The sequence below is a fragment of the Elephantulus edwardii genome, unplaced genomic scaffold, assembly GCF_000299155.1.
Source record: "Elephantulus edwardii isolate Elephantulus edwardi_28Jun2011 unplaced genomic scaffold, EleEdw1.0 scaffold00279, whole genome shotgun sequence".
NCBI lineage: Eukaryota > Metazoa > Chordata > Mammalia > Macroscelidea > Macroscelididae > Elephantulus > Elephantulus edwardii.
This window is the reverse complement of record NW_006400029.1, coordinates 724741-743302: the sequence shown is the minus strand read 5'-3', so window position 1 is coordinate 743302 and position 18562 is coordinate 724741. Positions and strand designations below refer to the sequence as shown.

Sequence of the window (18562 nt, the reverse complement as noted above, 5' to 3'; positions counted from 1 at the left end):
CCCAAAGTATGTGAGACAAAGTCTCAAAAAATCCTTGCCTCCAAGGAGCAGCTTTATTTCACCCTTCCCAAGACAGGTTTGTTAGTTATCTTTGAAGTTCATGATATGTGCAATACTCTTCTCCAGCAGCACAACTCAAAGGCATTGATTCTTCTTCCGTGATCCTCAGTCATTGTCTAGCTCTCTGATGCACAGTAAATAATTGCAAAAACCATTGCCTTGATTGAGTGTACCTTATTCTCTAGATTGGCATCATTGTTCCTGAGCACTCTGGAGTACTAAATGTCCCTAGTACTTTGGCCTCTTATAAAGCCAGCTTACAATTCTGATCATTTTCTGTCAATATACTGTTCTGGTCATTTTTAAATAATCTTCAACAGGATTTCACTTGTTTATTGGTGATATTGTTCGATAATTTTCACACTCACTGGAATGGCCCACCACCGTCGGTGCTTGAGTGGCACCGCCGCGCCCGCGTCTACCATGGTTTTTTACTGTTAAGACTACCTTAGCAATTATCACATATTAGCAAAAGCTTGTTCTTTATTATATACCTCTTGAGGCTGATTCTTACAACCTAGCACCTTTTCTAAAAGTTCTGAAGGGCCTTAAGGGAGTAGGCACTACAACAAAGTTGGTAGGATAGGTAACTTTGTGGTGGCTGGAGGCCAGATTACAGCAACAATACTGGTAAACAGCAAAACACTAGTCTCAGAGGAAGACTGACAATTAGAAAAATCTTACTAATTGGAGAGAAGGAAAAGCTAGGAACTACACAAGCTCTCTTCCCATGCAACGTATTGCCTCTGAAAATCTGCAGGAGAGTCAGCTATAAAGTAGTTCCAACTCGATGGTATATAGTAATAACAAGTAGTTCATTTCAGCTCACTAACGCCAGAAATATCAACCTTCGTATAATCCACTTAATTTTGACAACTTTACATTTTCCTAGATTTGGTTTGTCCATTCTAAATTTCAATTATTGGTAGATGTTTATAGCTGTTTCTTGTCAATTTTGAGTGTTGCCTACATTAACAAATGAAGATCCTGAAAGCTTTATTCTAGGTTATTAGAATAGATCTACTTTAAGAAAACTTTAAAAAAAAAATGTTCTTTCATTGTTATACAGTTCCCACCCACCAAGATCACTTTACTATACAGCTCTTATTCTGGACTGTTGTTATACCAATAGTATCTAATCATATATTACTTTCATATAATTCTCTCCCTCATCTGTTTCAATGCTGTGCACATTATTTATTCCCTCTTTTCTTAGTTTTCCCTCAACCCCCATCAGTCCTGTTTTATATATAACAGTGTCATTATGTGGTATTTGTCTGAAATATTTCACTCAGCCTTATGACCTCCATGATCACCAAATTTGCATATTTCATAATTTCTTTCTTTTTTAATGCTGCGTAATATTCCATTATGTGAATATACCACAGCTTCTCTATCCATTCATTTGTTGATGGGCACTTGAATTGTTTCCAACTCTTTGCTATTGTGAACAACACAGCAATAAACATGAGTGTTCATATATTTGCTTGGATGGTGGTTCTGGTGTCTTTAAAGTGTATTCCCAGCAGTGGAATTGCTGAGTCAAATGGTATTTCTATTTCCAACTTTTTGAGAAAGTGCCATACTGCCTTCCATAGTTGTTGCACCATTTTACACACCTATAAACAGTGAATAAGGGTTCCAGTTTCTCCACAGCCTTGCCAGCATTTTTTAAATTATTATTAATTTTAATGAAAGTTTACGAAGACTTAGGGTTTCCAATCATTCATTGTTGCACTTTTCTCCCTGCCCACCCAACCCCCCCAATACACTTTTCTCCCAGCATTTGTGGTTTGCTGTTCTGTTGAAGAGAAAACAACATTTTCTTAGTTGTATTTTGTAACACTTTCCAACATGAAGGTTTTCTCCTCTGGCACTAAATTCTGCAATGTTCCAATGATATCCACAAGATTTTCAAAGACCTTATGAGTAAGGATCTTTCAGAAGTAGATCACCAGGCCTTTCATCCTCATCTTTGTCTGAAAGCTCCACTAAAACCAGTCCAACAAAGTGATTCTACTCACATTTGATACACCAGTGACATAACTTCCAGGAACATGATAACATTCAAGCCACCACAGTACAGCAAAGAAAATGAGTGGTGGATTTACAAAGAGATAAATGGCGCATATGCAACAAGATGACTGGTGTAGCTACACATGTAAGATTTCTATTTATATTCATGTTTTAAATGTTGATTTAGCCATTAAAGCAGTTTTTGGTTTTCTTTTTCTTATAGCTAACTGACCATGGAACTCTGTGTAGAGAAAGTGTAGATCCCTGTGATTTTAAAGAATATTGTAATGGAACATCTGAATATTGCCCAGAAGATATGAAATCTGCTGATTTAGAACCATGTTTGAATTATGCTTCTTATTGCTATAAGGGGATATGCCGAACTATGGACAGACAGTGTGTCCAGTTGTTTGGAAAATGTAATGTTACTATCATTTGTCTATGGTTTATTTATATTTATATAGGCAAACACAATTTTATATAAAATGTATATGCTACTTTTTCCTTTCTGAGAAAGTTAATAACAAAATAAATATCAATTTAACACTTTCTAATGATACATGCACAACAGATCATTCGAGAGGCTGGACTTTATGAAGAAGAATGTGGCAACAGGATTGAAGATTCTCAACACTTGGCCAATTGGCAACATCATGATAGATGGAGAAAACATTGTGTATGTTGACAATTTAATCTTGCTCAGATCCACAATCAACATTCATGGCATCAGCAGTCAGGAAATCAAAAAATTTGCTGTAGGAAAGCCTGCTCTGAGACCTCCCCAGAGTGCTAAAGAGCAACAATGTCAGTTTAGAGACTGAGGAGCTCCTGATCCATGCCATGGTCTCCTCAATTACTTGCTATGCATCTTAGAGCTGGACAATGACTCAGGATGATATAAGAATATTCTGTGCCTCTCTGAGTTGAGATATTGGAGGAGAGTATTGAACATCCTATGGATTGCCAAGAGAATAAACAAGTCTGTCATGGAGAGGGTGAAACCAGATTGCTCCTTAGAGACAAGGATTTTTAAGCTCTGTCTCACGTACTTTAGGCAAGGTTCCAGGAAAGACCAGTCTTAGGAGAAGAACATCATCCTTGGAAGGGTAGAGGGCCAACACAGGAGAGGAAGACCCTGGATGAGAGATTGACATAGTGACTAGGGTAATAGGGGCAGATGTGTCAGAAACAGTTTGGTTTAGGATAGGGTAAGGCTCAGAAATATTGTTCATAGGATTTCTTTGAGTCGTAGTTCACTCAATAGCACATAACAACAACAACAACAACATATATCAGGCTTTTTTTTCTTCCATTTCTGCCGCCATTTTCACTACTCCTTTGCAAATTATTCCACCACTATTAACAGAAACTTTATTTTCAATAATCACAAACTCTTCCCATCCTTACCTCTCTTGATAACCACTAATAATTTTTGATTTCTGCATATTTCACATAAAAACATATATATGTGACACATAACAACAATGATATTTTTCATACAAGTCAATATTTCATATACTAAAAAGCTTGGTCACAGTCATTGAGTGAGTGCTGACTCATTGCTGACCCTCCAGCAGGTTTTCAGAGGCTACAAATAACATTGTAGGAGACTGCCCACTTTTATACAGATATAGATAGATATATAGCTGGTATGCTGCCAGTTGTTCTGTTTAATTGAGTTGGAAACTAATACCTGACCTTCCAGTGGGTTTTTAGAGGCAATAAATCCCACAGGAGGAGACTGCCCATCTTTCTCCCCTGAAGCAGCTGGTGAATTTAAACTTTGTGTCTTTTGTTTTGAGTCTCTTTTGATCAGCAACCTTTACCACTAAGTTTAGTTCATATATATATTTACCAACATATGGTTTATCCTTTTTGTGACTGACTTTCTTTGCCTAGAGTACAGTTTTCAAGGTTTAAACCATGTTGCAAGACAATGACTTCATTTCTTTGATTATTGAGTAATACTCTTAAATGTAAACATTTTGTCTTTTTGTGTATCTATTTTCATGAACATTTTCCCACCTTATAGCAGTAGTGCATATTGCCACAATGAACAATGGTGTACATTATGTGTATTTATGAAACTGCTTTTAAGTTTCTTAGCTCTGTAACTAAAAAGGAATTATAATGGTTAAATTATTTTACATTTCCACCGGCAGAGTATAAGTATCCAATCTCTCTGGAACCTTTCTTAGCATTTATTGTTTGATGTCTTACTGAATATTACTATTTTTGCTAGAGTGATATGATTTATCATTGTTATTTTTATCTGCATTTCTCTAATAGCTTTTATAATAAGTATAAATTCACACTGTACACATGGATTTAACCTGATTGTATGCACAGGAATCAGATTGATTACATCTGTGGAAAGAATTTCAGGAGAAGCTCAATATCACCTTTGAAAACTAGATAAGGTGCTGATTGTGAAACAGACCACCAACTACTCATATGCAAGGTAAACTAAAGCTTAAGGTTAAATACACAGGAACCAAAATTTGACCTTGGGACTGCCCCACCTGAATTTCAAAACCATCTCAGGAACAGATTTGAGGCTTTGAGCACTGCTGACTGAAGACCAGATGAGCTGTGAAAGGATATCAAGAATATCATCCAAAAAAGACTGCAAAAGAGGAGGAAGAAAAAGACCAAGATGGATGTCAGAAGAGACTCTTAAGATTTCACTAGAGCACCGAGAAGCCAAAGCAAATAGGTGAAATCAAGAACTTAAGGAGCTGAACAGAAGATTTCAAAGGGCAATGCAGGAAGAAAAAACAAAGTATTAACATCAAGTGTGCAAGGAGCTGGAGTCAGAAAATCAAAAGGGCTGAACTTGCTTGGGATTTCTTAAGCTGAAGGAACTAAAGAACAAATTCAAGCCTTGAGTTACAATATTTACAGATGATTTGGGCAAAATATTAAATAACCCAGGAAGCATTAAAAGAAGGTAGGAGTATATAGAGTCACTTTACCAAGAAGAATTGTCTGACACAGAAGAATGTAAAGAAACAACACATGATCAAGAGCCTGTGATGATGAGGGAGAAAGTTCAAGCTGCTCTGAAGGAATTGGCAAACATAAGGTTCTAGGAATTAATGGAATAATTAATGGAATTAACTGACATATTTCAACAAACAGATGCTGCCCTGGATGTGCTCACTAAGTTGTACTGAGAAATCTGGAGGACAACCATCTGGGCAACTGACTGAAAGAGATCTATATTTGTTCCCATTCCAAAAAAAGGTAACTGACCAAGTGTGGAAATTATCAAACAATATAATTAATATTACATGCAAGCAAGATTGTGCTGAAAATTATCTAGAAATAACTGGAACAGAGAACTGCTGTATGTATATGCTGGGTATGGAAGACGCCACGGCAGTAGGGATATTTTAGCCAATGTTAGAAGGAACTTTGTTGAAAGCATACAGCACCAGAAGAATGTCTGTCTGTGCTTTATTGACTGTGCAAAGCATTTGACTGCGTGGATCACAACAATGACTCACTCTGAGAAGAATAGGAATCCAGAACTATTGATTGTGCTTATGTGAAAACTATACTTGGACCAGGAGACTGTCATAAGAACAGAGAAAGGAAACACTGTATGCCAGGGATGCTTTCTATCTCTATACCTTTTCAATCTATATTCAGAACAGATCATCCAGGAGACTGGGCTCTATGAGGGGTAATATGGCATCATGATTGGAAGACTCATCAACAATCCGCATTGTGCAGATGACACAACTTTGTTGAAACTGAGAAAAACCTGAAATATTTGCTGCAGAAGGTCAAGAATTGCAGCATTCAATATGGATTGAGGCTCAACATCAGGAAAACAAATATTCTCACTACTGGGCTGATTTGAAGCATCATGATAGATGGTGAAGAGATTGAGGTTGTTACCAGCTTCAATTTGCTTGGCTCCACAATCAACATTCTTGTTACTAAGAGCAAGGAAATAAAAAGACAAATTGCATTGGGAAAAATCTGCTATTAGGGACCTCTCCCTCTATGAGATGGATTGATTCGGTGACTGGGGTAATTGGATGGGTGTGTCAGAGGCAGTGCGGTTGGCGCAGGATAGAGCAGGGTTTAGGGCTGTTGTGCATAGGGTCGCTATGAGTCGCAAACGACTGGACGGCACATAACAACAACAACAACAACCAGAGTCCTGAAGAGCAACAATGTCAGTGTGGAGACTAAAGTACACCTGATCTAGGCAATGATCTTTGCACTTACCTGCAATGCATCAGAAAGGTGGACAACAAAGATGATAGAAGAAAAGCTGATGTCATTGAGCTGTGGTGCTGGAGTACTTAATATACCATGGACGGCTATGAGAACAAACAGGTTCTACCTAGAGAGGATGAAACCAGACTGCTTTTTGGGAGTAAGAATTTTGCAGCTCCGTCTGACATACTTTAGGTATGTTGCAAGTAGGATCCAGCCTTTGGAGAGGGACATCATGTTTGGGAGGCTGGAGGAAAGGCACAAGAGAGGAAGACCCTGTATAAGCAGATTGACTCAATGGTTAGGTTAATAGGGGGTAGGTGTTTCAGAGACAATGAGGTTTGATCAAGATAGAGCAGAGTTCAGAGCTGTTGTACATAGGGTCATGAGTATTTCGGCACATAATGACAACAACAATAGCTAATGATCTTGAAAATGTCTTCATGTGTTTATTGGCCATATGAATATCTACTTTTGTTTTATAATTGCATTGTTTTTCTTTTCAGCTGTTGATGTTTTCTATAAATTTTAGAAATGGTAACTTGTTCAATAAGTGATTGACAAGTACATTTTCCCCAATGTGTAGGTTCTTTTATATATTTGGAGAAGTCTTTTGATATACATAAGGATTTCATTTTCAATGAAAAGTCTATCCTCTTATTGATTGTGCATTTTCAGTTCTATTTCAGTTATATTCAATGGTCTATTTATGGGCACAAGGACAGAGCAGGTTCTGAGATGTTGTACATATGGTTGCTATGAGTCACAAGTGACTTGACAACACCTAACAACAACAAGGTTTATTTCATGAACTAGTGCTCCTAAGTTTTTGACCATTTTTTTTTCTTTGATGATCTTAATATTTAAAATTTTACATCGAGGTCCTCTTCCATCTTGAATTAGTTTTTGTGTATGGTGTAAGGTATAGTTTCACTTTTCTACAAATATAAATCAATTTTGCCAGAACTATTTGCTAAAGAAGCTGCCTTTGCCCCACTTAATGGATTCCATCTCTATGACTTGTCCATGTTGTTGTTATATGCCATTGAGTCAACTATGACTCATATTAACCATATGAATGAGAGATCTCAAGCTTCCTTTATTTTGAACCATCATCACATTGAGTGTCTGAGTGGATGAATTTATCTGGATTCTTAAGTCTATTCCATTGCTCTCTGTACCTTTCATTGTACCAGTGCAAAGCTGTTTAGATTACTGAGGCTGTGTAGTGGGTTTTGAAATCCAGTAACTAAGGACTCCTAATTTGTTTTTCTTCTTTTGTATCACTTTACTTGTCTAAGGTCTTTTATTCCTATATGGAGTTGATAATTACTTTGTCCATCTCTTTGAAATATGATGATGAGAACAGGATAGAGATTACATAGTATTTATATATTGTTTGGGATAATATTGCAATTTTCACAATATTAAGTCTTCCAATCTATAAGCATGGTGTATATTTATATTGATGAAGGTCTCTTTGACATTCTTATGTAATGTTTTATAGTTTTATTTATATAGATCATTATTTTCTTTCTTTTCTTAAAAAAATCTTATTTTAATGAAAGTTTACAGAGGATTTGGATTTCCATTTTTTCATAGTTGCACACTTTCCTCTTTGTCCACCCCTTCCCCACAGTTCACTTTTCTCTTTGAAAAGTAAAAAAAAAAAAAATTACTTCATTGTTATATAACCACCCTCATCCGTGAATCCACTTCGCTATGCAGCTTTCATCCTGGACACTTTTCATGACAATAATACCTAATCATATATTCCTCCTAAACAGTTCTCTCCCTCATCTGTTTCAATGTAGTATACATTATTTATCCCCTCTTAGTTTCCCCCCAGCTCCAAAGTCAGTTCTGTTTTACAACAGTGGCACTATGCAGTATTTGTCCTTTTACGACTGAGATATTTCACTCATCTATGCTTAGTTTTATTACTAAATATTTTCTCTTTTGGAGGGATATTATAATGGCATTATTTTCTTTATTCTATTTTTATAGATCTCTGCTACTGTAAAAGAATCCTACTAATTTTTTTATGTCTATCTTCCATGCTGACACTTCACTAAAGGAGTCAATTAGATTAGAGTTGTGTTCTTTTTACCCCCTGAGTCTTTGGAATTTTCTATATATAGTATCATAATCCCTGCAAATAGATATAATTTTACTTCTTCTTTGTCATTTGGATGCCTATCATTTTGTTTTCTTGTATTCATGCACAAGCTCTTAAATTTCCAGTCATTACTCACCTACATTATTTCTGGATTGTTTGTGAATAAAGACTGAGGATTAAAGAGTTTGTGCGTGAAGAAAAGAAACATTGCTCTTGTGCACTATATCATGGAAATGGACCTTTATCAATGTCTTTCTAGATCATTGTCCCAAAGTGATAACAAGACGATTGATGACTCATTCCCTCAGGATATTCCATTATGATTGAGAAGTTTACTTTCTTTTCACACCCATTGAGTACACTGCCTACATAGATATATCTGTAACACATACAAACATTCATGTTGAAATAGAATCTACTAGAACTATACATTATCTTAGATAACACTCACCTATATATGTTTATCTTTTGTGAAGTCAAACTTATCTCTTATGCATTTTTATCTCTATGCTTTTGTTTTTCCATATCTAATAGCCATTTACTGGAAACTAAGCCATAACTTCACCCTTTTCATATATAAATTTATGGTCATTAGTTTACACATTTAGGTTCTTGATACATTTGGGGTTTTGTGGTATGATTTGCAGCATGGAAACTACATATAGAAATCCAATTTTTTTTCCAGCAATATCTTTTTAAAATAAATGTTTATTTTTACTGGTTTGTTTACCAAATTTATATATTGTTTTTCACATCCAATCTTTTCCATTTTTTTTACTGACTCCTCCTTTTACCATCAAATTGTGTGACCCTATGACTACTCCCCTTCCCATCCTCACCACTTTTTTGCTACCCTTACACCCTTGGATCCTCATACACATTTTACTAATTACCTATTTCTATTATAATGATCTTATATAGTATTTGTACTATGGGACTGAGTTAGTTCACGTAGTATAATGCACTCCAGTCCCTCCCAAGTTAAGTAGTAATTTGCAAAATCATTGTGGCTGCATGCTACACAGTATTCCTTCATGTGAATGTACCACATTTTGCAATCCATTCGATTTTGGTTGGATATTTGGGTTGTTTCCATATTCTTACAAGGGCAAATAACACTGTCATGAACATTGGTGTACAAATATCCATTTATGACTCATTTCTAATTTTCTCAGGATATATTCCAAGCAGTGGAATAGCTGGGTCATATGGAATTTCTATGATAAAAATTTTGAGGAAATGTCAAGTTGTCTTCCACAGTAGTTGTACCATTTTACAATCCCACCAACAGTGTGTGAGAGTTCCTTTATCTCCATATCCTTTTCAACATTTATTACTTGCTGTCCTGTTAAACTTTCCAGCAATATTTTTAAGAGAGATCCTTACTTTTCCATTGAATGATCTTATGCTAACTCTTATTGAAAATTAAACTCATATCAAACCCATTGCCAGCAAGCGTATTCCAATTCAAGACATGCCTTCCTTGGGTTACTGAAGCTGTACGTCTTTAAAGAAGAGAGTGCTCATTTTACTCCCTTGGAGTAGCTGGTAGACTTAAACATATGACCTTTGGCTTTATAGCACAGCATGCGGTGCACTATGATACCAGAGTTCCTTCAAATTATTTGGGGAGAAAAAAACCCAAAGAAAATTACTTAACTACAAATGGATGAATTTATTACTAAATTCTTATTTATATTCCATTATTCTATGTGTTTCATTTATAAAGTGGAGCCATGGTGGCTTAGTGGTAAGGAATTTTGCAGCCAAACCAAAGGCACACGATTAGAATTCACCAGTTGATTTTAGGAGGAAATATTGACAATCTCCTCATGTGTGATTTCACTGCCTCTGAAAATCCGCTGGAGAGTCAACTCTGGGTTGGTTCCAACTTAATAGTACAGACCACCACCAACAATAGGTCAATTTACTCTGTTCTTCTTCAAGATTGCTTTAGTTATTTGGAATCCCATTTTCTTTTATATGTATTTGAGAATTTGCTATTTTGTTTATACAAAAAGGATAACTAGAATTTTGATGAATATTCTATTTCATCATTTTGAATAATATTCACATCTTAACTCTATTAAAAACTCTAATTAATAAACTTGGATTTTCGTTCAACTTCTTTTATTTTTTTAGTGATCATTAATATTTTTTTAGTATGCAGGAAATTTCAGATGGTATGATTAATATCACATGCAAGTAGATTTTGCTGAAGAGAATTTAAAAACTGTTGCAGCAGTACATATTGGGAATAGAAAGAAAGTCAAGCTAAGAGGGTATGAATGAGGGATGGCATTACTGTTGCTAGATGGATCATTGACTATGCAATGGTATTGAACTGTGCAAATCAAAACGAATTAATGACTGCATTGTGAAGAATGGGGATTCCAGTACACTTGATTATGATCATACAAAAAATTATGATCTTTGAAAATAGACCATAGGGAATTGGTTTAGTAGAACAAGTGAATTCTGTGTGGTTTTATAAATTATAAATGATGTGTATAAAGGTGATGCATAGTCACCAGATTTATTGAGTCAATATACTGAGAAAATAGTGCACAAACTGGACTATGTGAAGAAGAATTTGGCATCAGCATTATAATACTCTTCGAGAGGCAAGTTATACAATTATGCTTGCTTAAATTAAAAAAAACGGAAGCATTTTCTGATGAAGAACAAAAGCTATTGCTTTAATCATTAATTATATGTCAACTTAAAGAAAACAAAAGTCTTTACAAATTGTAAGTAACAAAATGAGTGTGAATAAAGGATTGAAGTTTTCAAGGACTTCAGTTTACTTGGATCCTCAAAAAATATCCATGATAACAGCAGTCAGGAAATCAAAATTATTTAATTGGACAACTTGCTGCAAAATAATCTCAGACAAATAATCCTCTCTCAATTGTCAAAAAAGAAATGATGTAATTTTAAGACAAAGGTACACCTTACCTGAGCCATGGTATTTTCAATTACCTTATATGATAGTGAAAGCTGGGCAATAAATAAAGAAGACTGTAGAGCAAAGAATGCATTTAAAGGATGATATTGTTGTTGTTGTTTTTATGTGCTGTCGAGTCGTTTGCAACTCATAACGACCCTATGTACAACAGCCCTAAATGCGGCTCTCTCCTGTGCCAATTGCACTGCCTCTGACACACCTATCCCGATTACCCCAGTCACTGAATCAATTAATCTCATAGAGATTCTTCCCCTCCTGCGCTGTCCCTCCACCCTCCCAAGCATGATGTCCCTCTCCAGAGACCTGTCTCTCCTTACAACATGTCCAAAGTATGTCAGACGAAGCCCCCGACCGATTTTGGCTCCGTCTTGGGGCTTTGTATCTGTAGGTGTGTGAGAAGCTATTGCCTCGAGTGGCTTCTCTATTGCCTGGCCTCGACTTCTGCCGGATTGGCTTCCAGGCTCCCCGGCGGCGTGTCCCGCAGTCTCCCCTCTGTGCCTCCCGAAAGGATGATATTGGCAAAGAAAAATGAAGGTACTATGGAGTGCAAAGAATAATATATCATGGACTTATATATGACATAATAAATAAGGCTTGGAAAATGTATAGCAAGAAGGCTCCTTAGAAGCAAGGGTGACAAGTTATCTCCTCACTTTGACTTGTTCTTAGGAGGGAGCAGCTCTGAAAAATGACATCATGCTTGCTAAACAGAAGTCACCACACACACACACACACACACACACACACACAAGCACTAAAAAAACCAAAAACACAAAACACAAAACCCAACCTCTAATGTATAAATGGACATGGTGGCTACAACAGTGAACTCAACATAAAAACAATTGTAAGGATAGTACAGAATCTGGCCACACTTCATTCTGTTATACATTGTTTCACCATGAATTGGAGCTGACAATAACAATATGCTGGGTGTTTTCTCTTTCTTATGCATGCTATCCTTTCAAATCCTGTCATAAATGATACTGTTTCCTTAAATTATTTTTCAAGTCATTTTTCATATATAAAAAGCTGACTGATTTTTGTGTATTGATCTTGGACCTTGGCAATTTTCTAAATTATTAGTTGTAATGCCTTTCTAGTGAATTCTGTGCATCTCATAGGTTTTAGAGTTATTTATTTTTAAATTGTGATTATTCTAAAATTAGTAATACATTCTGTATAAAGCTTAAAAGTGGTTGATTTTTTAAACTGAAATTTGAAAACAAAATAGTATTGCAATTGTAAGAAAAGTAATTTTGACAATGTTATAAGCTAAGGAGATAGTCTATCTATAAAGAATAAAATATTGTGTTTTGAGATTTTGGAGCAATGGGATTGTAAATGACAGATTAATCAGTAATTTTTTTATTCTGTTACTAATTTTTTTAAATTAAAGAGGAGATTTTATTAAATGTTTCATGCTTTGGATCATCAGTAGTTTTATGCATAAATTTAGAATACATCGTACTAAGTGAACTCATTGCTCTGGTCTTTATTTATCATTACTTTTAACATTTAAGCTTTTTTGTTTAAGATGATTAATTTGAAATTTATTTATCCTTTCAGTTGCAAAGGGTGCTGATTATTTATGTACAGAAGAAGTGAACTTTCATGGAGATGATTTTGGAAATTGTAAAGGAAAACCTTGTCGTTTTGAGTATGTACTTAGAAAACTATACATTTTCCAAAAATGTCTACCTGTTTGTATGTGTACTGCAGAGAATCTCCTAATAGTGAGAAGAGATAGCGTAGTGAAAAAAAGATCAGTTTATATTTTTTTGGTTTGATAAGATCACTTGTGTTCTAAACAGCTTTGACATTTTGATTTGAAATAGTAGCATTTTTAAATTATTTCCACGTTTTGAATCATTTATCTAAAGCTTTTGGTCCTTAAGTTACAAATGCATTTCTTTCTCCCCCTACCTCCCAAATTATATTGTCAGGAATATTCTTTGCGGGAAGGTAGTTTGTCACTGGTCAAGAGGAGAAGTAATACCATTGACACATTATGATATTCAGTACACTTACCTAAGAGGACATGTTTGTATATCTGCATTTCTAAGAAATGAGTCAATAAGGAATAGATATGATGATACTTATGTGAGTGACGGCTCTATATGTGGTTCAAATAAGGTAAGAAAAGTTTTATTTGATACTACAATATCTTCTTTATTATGTTACTTGTATTTCATGGATTATCTTTCTACTTTAAATAATGAGCATATATACACTGTTGTTGAGTACTTTCAAGTTTGAACTGACTCAAAAACTGATCCTCCAGGAGGTTTTCAGAGGCAGTGAATCACAGGGGAGGAGTGTGGCATGGTGTGTGATTTTGGGGGTCCCTAGTCTGTAGGGAACTCTGGTGCTTTAATGGTAAGGAGTTGTACTACCAACACAAAGATATACAAGTTCAAATCCACCAGCTGCTTCAGGGGGATAAAATGGGCATTCTCCTTCCATGTGATTTGTTGTTGTTAGGTACCCTTGAGTTGCGTATGACTCTAAGTGACACCATGAACAAAGATCTGAACCCTGCTCTATCTTGTGTATCACACTTACTGATATACAAGAGCACGATGCAGCAATCACTCTATCTATCCACCTGGTTGAGGGTTTTCCTATCCTTTGCTGATCCTCCACTCTTTCAGCATCTTGTCTTTATACAAGCAATAGCTCCTCCTAACAACATGCCCAAAGCATATGAGGCCAAGATTCATCATTTTTGCCTCCAAAGAGCATTCTGGCTGCACCTCCTCGAAAACATATCTGTTTGTTCTCTTGAAAAGGCATCAATTCTTTTTCTGTCATCCCTATTGATTGTCTAGTTCTCAAATGAATAGCAAGTAATCAGAAAGGCCATAATAGCTTAAAAAAGATGCACTTTCATCCTCAAACTGACATCATTACTTCTCAATAATTGGAGAGGTCCTCAACTGCAGATTTTCCCAGATCTCCTTATTTCCTGACTAATGATACCAAGGGTATGAATTGTGGATACAGGAAAGATGAAGCTGTTGACAGTTTCAATATCCTCTCCATCCATCATGACACTGCCTATGGTCCAGTGGTAAGAATTTGTCTCTTCCTGACATTGAGATGCAACCTATACTGAAGTCTGCATTCCTTGTTCCTCTGCAACAAATGATTCATGTCCTCCTTCTTTCAGAAAGCAAGGTTCTGTCATATGCATAACACAGGTTATTTATGAGTCTCCCTCCAATACTGTTGCCACACCCCGCTTCAAAGGGTCCAGCTTCTCAGATAATTTGCTCAGCAAATAGATTGAATAGGTATGGAGAGAGAATAAAACCCTGACACACTCCCTTCTCAATTTTAAACCATGCAGTGTTCCTCTGCTTTGTTTGCACAACAGCCTTCTGGTCCAGGTGGAAGTTTCACCTGAGGACAATTAAGTGCTACGGGACTTCCATTCTTCCCAAAGTTGTCATAACTTGTTATGATCCACGCAGTCAAATGCCTTTACATAGTCAATAAAGTACAAATAGATATTCTTCAGATATTCCTTATTTCAGCCAGGATCCATTAGTAATGATATCCCTGATGTCACAGCCTCTTCTAAATCCTATATGAACTTTTGGAAGTTCCCTTTCTGTGTACTTTTCTAGCTGTCTTAAAGTGATCTTCAGCAGAATTTTGCTTGCATGTGATATTAATGACATTGTTCGAAAGTTTCTATGTTCAGTTGGATCACCTTTCTTGGGAAAGGGAACAAATACGGACCTCTTCCTATCCGTTGGCCTAACAGCCATGCTCCAAATTTCCTGGCATAGCTTGGTGAGCACATCCAAGGCTGCATCTGTTGATTGAAACAAGCCAGTTGATAGCCCATCAATTCCTGAGACCTTATTTTTTGCTAATGCCTTCAGTGTAATTTCTATTTCCTCCTTTTTTTACCATTGGCTTCCATTCATATGATACATCCTGAAATTTTTCAGTCAATCAATTCATTCTGGTATGAAGATTCTGTGTATTCCTTTCATCTTCTTTTGATGCTTTCTGGATTATTCAATATAGTCCCCAGAGCAACTTTTGATTTTGTGACAGGAGGTTTAAATTTACTGCTTCTGAAAATCTGCTGAAGGGTCAACTATGGCACATAACAGGAACAATAACGAGTCTGTAGGGAGTTGTGCTGCTAATCCAAAGGCAGCACCTCACTCATTGTTCAAATCCACCAGTGGCTCTACAACACAACAATCTCTTCACATGCAGTTTATTGCTAAAAAAAAAAACCCAAAAACCCTACTGGTGGGTCATTTATGAGTTTTTTTCTAACTCCATGATAATGACTTGAGAAAAAAAGGGCAGGTAGTTTGGAGTCACCAGATATTCTGCAAAAGAAAAAAAAAAAAACGAGACAATCTCTGTCCTTAAAGATTTACAGGCTTAGAAACTAGAGGTAGGGTTACTGTCTGTAAAGATTGACTTAGCATAGGTAAGTTTTGGTTTTATTGGAGATTACCCATATTTCCTCTCTGAAACAACTGGTGAATTTAAACCGTGTGCCTTCATATTGGGAGCCACAGTTTCTTATCACTAGGCCACCAGAGCTGCCTTAGGTATAACTGTCATATCCATAGCTATCTATGTATATCTACATATATATCTCTACCTACGTATATTGAGCAGTGATAATGAATTCCACTGCAACCCATATGCACAGGTTCAAATCCATCAGCTGCTCTTTAGGGGAAAGTTAGGACATCTCTTTTTGTGTGATTTACAGCCTCTGAAAGTGCACTCGATATTCAGCTATGAATCGGTTCTTACTCGGTGGCACATAACAACAGCATATGCATATGTTAAATGTTAATCAGAGCTCAAAATATAGATAGATAAGAGATAGAGAGACAGAGACAGATATATAGGTATAGGTATAGATATGGATATAGGTATAGATAAAGATATGAATCTACACACTATTATGCCAGTGTGTGTGTGTATGTATGTGTGTGTGTTCTCTTGAGAATATATATAGATATGAACACATGCAGAAATAGAATAACATGCTGTCAAGCCGTAGAGGACTCATAGTGACCCTATGAATGAAAGACCTGAACACTTCTATAACTTTCATCATTTCTCCATGTTCACAGATTTTCTGGAGGCAAGCCATTTCAGAAGTAGATGCCGCTCCTGCTTCCAAGATTGTTTTAATAGGGGAGCTCCACCAAACATTGTCCACCATGGGTAACCATTATATTTAACACATCAGTGTCACAGTGTCTACCATTACAGCAACCATGAGTTACCTATGTACAGCAATGCATAGACCAGTGCTATATACCACTTAGAAGAATGTTTGACCAAAAACAATTTAAACCAAGCCTGGGGGCCACAGATTAAATCATCCACCTTTGGCTTGGTACATAACTTTCTATCCACTAGGCCAACAGAACTCTCTCTCGTTGTTGTTGTTGTTGTTGTTATTATTGTTGTTAAATGACATTGAGCAATAGAGTAACATGTAGCTTCATGTATTTAATACATTTAGCTCTACCTAGGTAAAAGAGGTGGGGAAGCAGGAGTAGCATCCACTTTCTAAACCACATGCCTCTGGAAACTCTATGAACTTGGAGAAACAAAGATAGCTATGGAAAGGCATTAGGTCTTTTGTTCATAGAGTCACTATGAGTTGACCTTGACCTGATGGTAATCAACAACAACAATACCTAGGCAGTCTGTAGGTTCATGTTTTTGTTGATTGCCTTCTAGTTGAGCATGAATCATAGCAACCTGATGAACAAAAGGCATGAAACCCCTCTACAACTATTAACATTTATCAAAGTTCATAAGTTTTCAGAGACATGCTGTTTAGGAAGTGGATGCCACTGTCATTGTATGTTGTTGTTATTTCTTGCTTGGACTTTTATTGTGGGAGAAAGACAATATTGAATTATATCAGGGCTCTTCTGAGACATCAAGATGAGCAGAGTGGAGTGAGGAGACCAATCTTAACGCTCTGAGCAGGCAAGGCTTTTGGATGCAGGACCCAAGGTCATTGCCTCTCCCTGTTCCCATTTCCTTGCTACCTGAAAGCATACTCCCACTTTTCTCTGAAGTACTGCGTCTTTGTTCTTTATCTTCTCACCCAAAGAGAAAAGAGGGAAGCCTGGGCAGGATGTCAGAATGTGTTACCCTGAAACATGGGTCTTGTTTTTCTCTAGAGTAACTGAATTTTAAAAGACATCCCACATTTTCAGAAGTTGTTTTTAGATGCTGTCAAGTCAACCATGATCCACAGCAACCCTATGAATAGCAGATCTGTACCCTGCCCTGCCCTGTCCCTTTCCCATCAATTCTGATATACTTGAGTCCATTGTTAAGAGTCACTCTGTCAGTCCATCTTGTTGAGGGTGTTTCTTCTTGCACTGACTTCTCACCTTTCCCAGCATTATGGCGTTTGCTAAGGACTGGCCCCTTCTTACAGTATGTCCTACAAACATGTCATACAAAGTATGAGAGGAAGTTTCACTATTCTTGCCTCCAGCACTCTAATAACACTTTCTCAGAGTTGTACTTGTTCTTTTGGCAGTTCTTGGAATATTCAGCATTCTTATTTGACAACTCAACTCAAAGGCATTGATTCTTCTATGATCGTTAGTCACTGTCAACTGACAATATCAAGTAGTTGACAATATCACGGATTAGATCAAACACACCTTAATCTTCAAATTGACATGGTTGTTCCTTGGGACTTTGGAGAGATCTTTGACACTGGATTTTCCCAAAGTGATACTTCTTTCAATTTCTTTTTTTTTATTAATTTTAATGTATTTACAGAGACTGAATTTCCATTCGTTCATTGTTGCACATTTCTCCCTGTCCAACCTCCCCCCACCCAGTTTGCTCTTCTCTTTGAAAAGTAAAAGAAAAATTCTCTCATTGTTAATACAACCACTTCCCCCAAGTCTGCTCCACTATGCAGCCTTTGTTCTGGACTCCTGTCATGACAATAATACCTAATCACATATCTCTTTTAAACAGTTCTCTCCCTAATCTATTTCACTGCAGTTGTTGTTGTTGTTATGTGCCCTCGAGTCTTTTCCGACTCATAGCGACCCTATGCACAACAGCCCTAAACCCTACTCTATCCTGCGCCAACCACACTGCCTCTGACACACCCATCCCGATTACCC

General features: G+C 36.6%; 1 protein-coding gene across 1 annotated transcript in view; it reads left to right on the top strand.

Annotated features, from left to right (window-relative positions):
* LOC102846493 (disintegrin and metalloproteinase domain-containing protein 18-like) overlaps positions 1 to 18562 on the top strand; it is a 198917-nt gene that overhangs the window by 124302 nt on the left and 56053 nt on the right. Inside the window, exons 14-16 of the mRNA XM_006900303.1 lie at positions 2300 to 2495; positions 12966 to 13056; positions 13343 to 13532. Coding sequence (XP_006900365.1) covers positions 2300 to 2495; positions 12966 to 13056; positions 13343 to 13532 — 477 coding nt within the window. The remainder of the gene's footprint in view (positions 1 to 2299; positions 2496 to 12965; positions 13057 to 13342; positions 13533 to 18562) is intronic.